This window comes from Mandrillus leucophaeus, unplaced genomic scaffold, assembly GCF_000951045.1.
Source record: "Mandrillus leucophaeus isolate KB7577 unplaced genomic scaffold, Mleu.le_1.0 Scaffold22, whole genome shotgun sequence".
In the NCBI taxonomy this organism is placed as follows: domain Eukaryota; kingdom Metazoa; phylum Chordata; class Mammalia; order Primates; family Cercopithecidae; genus Mandrillus; species Mandrillus leucophaeus.
The window spans coordinates 2,495,635-2,504,261 of NW_012102254.1; the positions used below are offsets into that span (position 1 = coordinate 2,495,635).

General features: G+C 42.8%; 1 protein-coding gene across 1 annotated transcript in view; it reads left to right on the forward strand.

Moving 5' to 3' along the window:
• Positions 1-8,627, forward strand: part of MAP4 (microtubule-associated protein 4) — a 277,944-nt gene that overhangs the window by 180,777 nt on the left and 88,540 nt on the right. Inside the window, exon 4 of the mRNA XM_011981023.1 lies at positions 6,318-6,440. Within this exon, the coding sequence (XP_011836413.1) occupies positions 6,318-6,440 (123 nt within the window). The remainder of the gene's footprint in view (positions 1-6,317; positions 6,441-8,627) is intronic.

Genomic DNA, 8,627 nt, shown 5'->3' on the forward strand with positions numbered 1-8,627 from the left:
GGGAGGCTGAGGCAGGAGAATGGCGTGAACCCGGGAGTCGGAGCTTGCAGTGAGCTGAGATCCGGCCACTGCACTCCAGCCTGGGCGACAGAGCGAGACTCCGTCTCAAAAAACAAAACAAAACAAAAAGTATAGTCTGTTATCTCCCTTGTATTCTTGCGGACATTAAAAATAACTCAAAATTTCTGAGATCCTCTAGGGAGATGTTCCTAAAGACATTCCAGATTATGCAAAATCTAGAAATAATTATCTTGTTTCATTCCTCTTTTTACATCTTTCCCCAAGACACTTCATGTAAATGAAATCAGATTTAATTGATTCTTTGAAACACAAAAATAAAGGGCAACCTTCAAGTGGAAAGCTTGCACTTAGAGGAGGCCTGATGACTTGGCTAGTAACAAACAAGGGATAGTCTTGCCACCTACTTTGCAGTTTGCCTTGAGGTAGGTGCATTAGCCATGGGTCCTTTTATAGGTACTCTGTGGCTGAGCCTTCTCCTTTCCCAGGGATACCTTCTGTAAGTCCTGGTCTGTTTTTCCAGCACAAGGTAGTAGGGAAATTTTAAACTGTAGTACTGGGGCTATTCAGCCTCTCAAAACTTCCTTCAGAATTCTTTACTCATCTCACTTTCATACCCTTGTCCTCCCTTCCCCACAAAAGTTCATATCCCCTAACAAGGAAGTGTGTAGTAAAAACAGCTTTTATTGGGCCAGGTGTGGTGGCTCATGTTTGTAATCCCAGCACTTTGGGAGGCCAAGACGGGAAGCCAAGAGTTGGAGACCAGCCTGTGCAAGATAGTGAGACCCCCTCCTCTACAAAAAAATTAAAAATTAGCCGGGCAGGGCCGGGCGCAGTGGCTCACACCTGTAATCCCAGCACTTTGGGAGGCCGAGGTGGGCGGATCACAAGATTAGGAGATTGAGACCATCCTGGCTAACACAGTGAACCCCGTCTCTACTAAAAATACAAAAAATTAGCCGGGCGTGGTGGCAGGCGCCTGTAGTCCCAGCTACTTGGGAGACTGAGGCAGGAGAATGGCATGAACCCAGGAGGCGTAGCTTGCAGTGAGCTGAGATCGTGCCACTGCACTCCAGCCTGGGCGACAGAGCGAGATTCTGTCTCAAAAAAGAAAAATTAGCCGGGCAGCGTGGCATATGCTGGTAGTCCCAGCTACTTGGCAGGCTGAGGTGAGAGGATCGCTTGAGCCAGGGAGGTCGAGGCTGCAGTGAGCTACGATCACACTACTGCACTCCAGCTTGGGTGACAGAGTGACACCCTGTCTCCAAAAAAAAAAAAAGAAAAAAGAAAAAAGAAAGAAAAAACTTTATTGAGGTGTAATTTACATACCCAAAAATATACCTATTGTAAGTGTGGAAGTAAATGATTCTTAGTAAAATTACGAAGTCAAAATGATTCTTAGTAAAATTATGGAATTGTGCAACCATAACTGTAATCCATCTTTAGAACATTTTTTATTACCCTGAAAGTTCCCTTGAGCCCATTTACAAAGCCAGTCCGTATTCTGACCTACAGTTTCAGGTGACCACTGATCTGCTTCCTGTTATCGTTCTGTATGTTCTAGAAATTTCGTATAAATGGAATCATGCAATATATATTCTTTGGTGTCTTGCTTTCCTCACTTAGTATAATGCTTTTGAGATTCTCCTGTACGAAAATTTAAAAAAATAGCCAGATGTGGTGGTGTGCACCTGTAGTCCCAGCTATTCTTGAGGCTGAGGCAGGAAGATCTCCTGAGCCCAGGAGTTTAAGGTTATAGTGAGCTGTGATCGTGCCACTGCACTCCAGCCTGAGCAACAGAGCAGGACTGTCTCAAAAATAAAAACAAGAAAAGATAGCCAAGCATGGTGGTGTACACCTGTGGTCTCAGCTATAGGTGTCTCTTGCAGAGGCAAGAATATTACTTGAGCCCAGGAGTTTGAGGCTGCAAAGGAGTATGATTGCACCTGTGAATAGCCACTGCACTCTAATAGTCTGGGCAATGTAGTGAGACCCCACCTCTAAAAATAAAGTAGCAGTTAAAAATGGATACAGGGCTTAGGCAGACACATCTCCAAAGAAAACATACAAATGCCAGATAAATACATGAAAAGATGTTCAACATCATTAGTCATTAGAGCAGTCCAAATCAAAACCATGGTAAGATGCCACTTCTTACCACATCTAGGGTGACTATGATAAGAAAAAGATAACGTGTTGGTGAAGCTGTGAAGAAACTGGAGTCCTCATGTATTGTTGTTGGGATTGTAAAATGATGCAGCCATTTTGGAAAACAGTTTGGCAGTGTCTCAATATATTAAACATAAAGTTGCTTTATGACCCAGCAGTTGTACTCCTAGGTATATATCCAAGAGAATTGAAACATGCTCCCACAGAAACCTGTACATTAATGTTCATAGCAGCATTATTCACAATATCCAAAAAGTAGAAACAACCAAATGTCAACTGATGATAAACAAAATGTGGTGGATCTACCCAGTGGAATGTTATTTGGCTATAAAAAGGAATAAAGTTCAGATACCATACTACAACATGGATGAACCTTGAAAACATTGTGCTAAATGAAAGAGGTCAGTCACAAAAGATGACACATTGCGTGACTTCATTTATATGAAATATCTAGATTAGGCAAATCCGTAGGAACAAAAAGTAGACGAGTGGTTACCAAGGGGTAGGGGAAAGTGGGAAAGGAGAAAAGATATGGGATTTCTTTTTTGGAGTGAAGAAAATATTCTGAAGTTAACTGTGAATCTGCTAAAAAACCTTTGAACTCTACTTTAAAAGGGTGAATTTTGTGAATTATATTCAATAAAGCTGTTATTTAAAAAAATAAAGAGGCTGGTCCAAAGGTAGTGAGTTATCTCAATTGTTCACAGTTAGTTACAGATTGAACTCCACATTCCACTCTTTCCCTGCTTCTCACTGTTGTACTTGACTAGTCTTTAAAAATACAGGTAGAGCCAGGCACAGTGGCTTGGGGAGGTTGAGATCAGAGAACTGCTTGAGCCCAGAAGTTGGAGACCAGCCTGGGCAACATAATGAGACCCTGTCTCTACCAAAAGAAAAAGAAAAAATGTGTTTAAATTAGGCAGGTGTGGTGGCAAGTGCCTATATTTGTAGCTACGTGGGAGGCTGAGGTGAGAGGATTGCTTGAGCCTGGGAAGTTAAGGCTGCAGTCAGCCATGATCCACACCACTTCATTCCAGCCTGGATGACAGAGCAAGACCCTGTCTCAACAACAAAAAAAGAGCACCTTTAAGAAAAACAAAAATAAAAGGAAACCACCAAACTACCATTTTACACATTCTGAAAATTGCTCCTGTCAGTCTTTTTGTACAGCCTTTTTTTAAAAATAGAGTCTTTTTCTGTCACCAAGGCAGTAGTGTGATCACAGGTGACTGCAGCCTCTACTTCCCAGGCTCAAGCAATCTTCCCACTTTAGCATCCTCAGTAGCTGAAACTACAGACACTCGTCACCATGCTTGGCTAATTTTTTTTTGTATGTTTTTGTAGAGACAGGGTCTCACTATGTTACCCAGACTGGTCTCAAACTTCTGGGCTCAGGTGATCCTTCTGCCTCAGCCTCCCGAAGTACTGGGATTACAGGCATGAACCATTGTGCCTGGCCTGATAACAGCCATTTTAGTGGTTGTGTAGTCGGATCTCATTGTAGTTTTAATTTGCATTTCCCTAAGCACTGATGGGCTTCATTCATGTGCATATTAAGCATTATATATTTTCTTTGGTAAAATGTCTACTGAATATTTCAGCCTTTTTTTTTTTTTTTTTTTTTTTTTTTCAGAGTCTTGCTCTGTCGCCCAGGCTGGAGTGCAGTGGTGTGATCTCCACTCACTGCATTCCGCCTACCAGATTCACACCTTTCTCCTGCCTCAGCCTCCTGAGTAGCTGGGACTACAGGCATCCTCTACCACGCCCGGCTAATTTTTTCTTGTATTTTTAGTAGAGATAGGATTTCACTGTGTTAGCCAGGATGGTCTCGATTTCCTGACCTCGTGATCCGCCTGCCTCGGCCTCCCAAAGTGCTGGGATTACAGGCATGAGCCACTACGCCTGGCCGCCAAGTTTTAAATTGAGTTATCTTATAATTGTATTGTAAGAGATTATAATCTCTTCTACATACAAATCTTTTATCAGATTTATGATTTGCAAATATTTCTCAAAGTCTATGACTTCTCTTTTCATTTTCTGTAATAGTATCTTTGTTGTTGTCTTTTGTTTTTGTTTGTTTGTTTGTTTGGTTTTGTTTTTTGAGTCTCACTCTGTTGCCCCAGGCTGCAGTACAGTCGCGCAATGTCAGCTCACTGCAACCTTCGCCTCCCAGGCTCAGGCGATTCTCCTGCCTCAGCCTCCCGAGTAGCTGGGAATGCAGGCGTGAGCCACCAGGCCCAGCTAATTTTTGTAATTCTTAGTAGAGACGGAGTCTCACCATGTTGGCCAGTCTAGTCTCGAATTCCTGACTTCAGGTGATCCGCCCAACTCAGCCTCCCAAAGTGCTGGGATTACAGGCGTGAGCCACCATGCCTGGCTGTTTAATAGTATCTTTGAAAAGCAAAATTTTAAAATGTTCATGATGTTCAATTTATGTATTTTGTCTCTTACAGATAGTGCTTTTGGTGACATGTCTAAAATCTTTGCCTAATCCAAAGTCACAAAGATTTTCTTTTTAACTCTTTTTTTTTTTTTATTTTGAGACAGAGTCTCTCTGTCTACCAGGCTGGAGTGCAGTGGCGCGATCTCGGCTCACTGCAAGCTCCGCCTCCCGGGTTCACACCCTTCTTCTCCTGCCTCAGCCTCCCGAGTAGCTGGAACTACAGGCGCCCACTGGCACGCCTGGCTAATTTTTTGTATTTTTAGTAGAGACAGGGTTTCACTGTGTTAGCCAGGATGGTCTCGATCTCCTGACTTCGTGATCCACCCACCTCGGCCTCCCAAAGTGCTGGGATTACAGGCGTGAGCCACTGCGCCTGGCCTTAACTCTTGTATTAGGTCTTTGTCTGGTCTTTTTTTTTTTTCCATAATAAATTAGCAAGTGAACTACGTTAGGTCTCTGATCTGTTTGGAGTTAACTTTTGCATATGGTATGTGGTAAGTGTCCAATTGTTTCTGTATCATTTGTTGAAAAAAAAAATTTGTTTCTGGGTTTAATATAATTATGTTGAATTATATTATGGTTGTAGATAGCCAGTTGACCCTAACTTTGTATGTTTCTCTCTGAACCTGTTCTGTTCCATTTATCTAAGTGTGTTGTCATTACCACACTGAGTTGCTACAGTCTTGCTCTGTCACCCAGGCTGCAGTGCAGTGGTGCAATCTTCGCTCACTGCAGCCTTCCCACTCCCAGGTTTAAGTGATTCTCATGCCTCAGCCTCTGGAGTAGCCGGAATTACAGGCATGCACCACCATGCCCAGCTAATTTTTGTATTTTTGCAAGAGACATGGTTTCACCATGTTGGTCAGGCTGGTCTCGAACTCCTGACCTCAAAGTGATCTGCCTGCCTCAGCCTCCCAAAGTGTTGGGATTACAGGAGGTGAGCCACTTCTCCCGGCCTGAGTTCGTACATTTATAGTAACTTTTGAAATCAGGTTATGTAAGCCCTTCAACTGTTTTTCTTCAAAATTGTTTTGGCTTTTCTAGGTTTTTTGCATTTTGACATAAATTATGGAATGAGCTTATTTTGTAATTTCCTCAATATATTGGTCATTTTCAGGATTACCATCTTAACAGTATTGAATCTTTCATTCCTGAACATGTTATATCTTTCCACTTATTTAGGCTGACTTTTATTTTTTATTTTTATTTTTGTAATTCCAGTGCCCTGAAATGGTTGCTTTTGACAGTTTTATCCTTGTTCTTTCATGTGGAGAAATCGCTACCCTCTTCATGCCTGCATAACCTAGAAGTCACTCTGTAGTGCTTTTTTAACTTTGACCTACTTTATTTCCTTCTATCTTAAAGGTTTTTTTAGTGACAGAGTCTTGCTGTGTTGCCCAGGGTGGAATGCAATAACTATTCACAGGTGCAGTCATAGTGCACTACAGCCTCAAACTCCCGGATTCAGGCAATCCTGTCTCAGTCTCCCAAGTAAATGGGGCTACAGACGCACCATTGCACCCAGCTGCTTTTATCTTTCAATTAAAAGAAAAAAGCTTTCTTGTAAGACACTAACTACATAGAAATTTTTATATTGTACTAGCTGTAATACTTTGTAGAAATTCCATTGTAGTAGAGGAGAAAACTGTAATACCTTGTAACTTTTGTTTTCTGTCTCTATTTTAAGGGTCTCCAACTGAATTCCTTGAAGAGAAAATGGCCTACCAGGAATACCCAAATAGCCAGAACTGGCCAGAAGATACCAACTTTTGCTTCCAACCTGAGCAAGTGGTCAATCCTATCCAGACTGGTAAGTGCTGGCTTGCTCATGACTACTAAATGTGTGCTATGACATAAATGTGAAAAAGCTACAATCACCATTCAACTGAAAATATTTTAGCTTAAATATAGCTCACAAAGTGCAACCTGAGCATTGATTTGTCCCTTTCTCATCTTCATTTATCCTTTCCTTTGAGACACTTAATGCCCTCTAGTTCCCTGCTCTTCAAAACCTATTTTAAATACATTATCTGAAATTCATGTACATGGAAGATTAGAGGATCCATAGTACCTTAGAACCTTAATTCTTCCAGAAGCAATTATTATGGTAATGTTAAACCAGTGCTGTTTTGTGCCAGGCACAGTGCTAGAACCTTTATATATACATTATCAGTATTTCTTACCTAACTCTGCCAAATATATATATCCTCTTTTGACAGAAGAGAAAGCTGATTCATACCCACTTTCTATAAAATTAAAAACAGGCTGGGTGCAGTGGCTCACGCCTGTAATCCCAGCACTTTGGGAGGCCAAAGTGGGTGGATCACCTGAGTTCGAGAGTTCAAGACCAGCCTGACCAACATGGAGAAAGCCGGTGTCTACTAAAAATACAAAATTAGCCAGGTGTGGTGGCATATGTCTGTAATCCCAGCTACTCAGGAGGCTGAGGCAGGAGAATTGCTTGAACCCGGGAGGCGGAGGTTGCAGTGAGCTGAGATTGCGCCACTGCACCCCAGCCTGGGCAACAAGAGCAAAACTCCATCTCAAAAAAAACCAAAACACACACACAAAAAAAAAGCCTATCTGTAGTAGCCCAGAGCTAGAGTTGTTAGCAAGAATGAGTTTCAAAAGAGCCTCAAAGGAGTAGCTTTGGTACTTCCCTGTTAGCCAGGTTGAGAGCTCAAGTTATGTTTCCACTTAAATATGGCTTCTTTTTTGACATCTAACTTATGAGATGCTCATCGTTTGTTTCAAATAACCTAGTATGTGATATTCTGTACCATTTGTCAGTTATTGGCTTTCCTAGATACAAAGTAATTTTGGGGGGAGGGTGAAGAAAAAGCTATATTGAGATATAATTCTTTTTTCTTTTTTTGAGACAGAGTCTCGCTCTGTCACCCAGGCTGGAGTGCAGTGGCGCAGTCTCAGCTCATGGCAACCTCCACCTCCCGAGTTCAAGCGATTCTCCTGCCTCAGCCTCCCATATAGTTGGAATTATAGGTGCCCACCACACCCAACTAATTTTTTGTATTTTTAGTAGAGACAAGGTTTCACCATGTTGGCCAGGCTGGTCTCAAATTCCTGACCTCAGATGACCTGCCCACCTCCGCCTCCCAAAGTGCTGGGATTACAGGTGTAAGCCACTGTGCCCGGCCAATAATTCATGGTGCCATACAGTTTACCCATTTAAAATGTATAATTCGGCCAGATTCAGTGATTTGTGCCTGTAATCCCAGCACTTTGTGAGGCATAGGTGGGATGATCACTTGAGGCCAAGAGTTTGAGACCAACCTGAGCAACATAATGAGATTCTGTCTCTACAAAAAATTTTAAAATTAGCTGGGTGTGGCAGCACATGCCTGTAGTCCTAGCTGTTTGGGAGGCTGGGGTGGGGGAATCACTTCAAAGCTGCAGTGACCTAGGATCGTGCTGCTGCTCTCTAGCGTGGGCAACACAGCAAGACCCTGTCCCCAATAGACATGTAGACAGACAGGCAGACAGATAGGTGGAGTAGATAGAGTAGATAAATAGAGTAACTTATGCCGGACGTGGTGGCTCACGCCTGTAATCCCAGCACTTTGGGAGGAGGAGGCGGGCGGATGACCTGAGGTCAGGAGTTCAAGGCCAGCCTGGCTAACATGGTGAAACCTCGTCTCTACTAAAATTAAAAAAATTAGCTGGGTATGGTGGCAGGTGCCTGTAATCCCAGCTACTTGGGAGGCTGAGGTTGGAGGATCACTTGAGCCCAGAAGGTGGAGGTTGCAGTGAGCCAAGATTGTCCCATTGAACTCCAGCTTGGGTAACAGAGCCAGACCCTGTCTCAATAAAATAAAACAAAATAGAGTAACTTAATTCTGCTGAATTGGCCGGGCGTGGTGGCTCACATCTGTAATCCCAGCACTTTGGGAGGCTGAGGCGGGAGGATCACCTGAGGTCAGGAGTTCGAGACCAGCCTGGCCAACATGGTAAAACCCTATCTCTACTAAAAATACAAAAA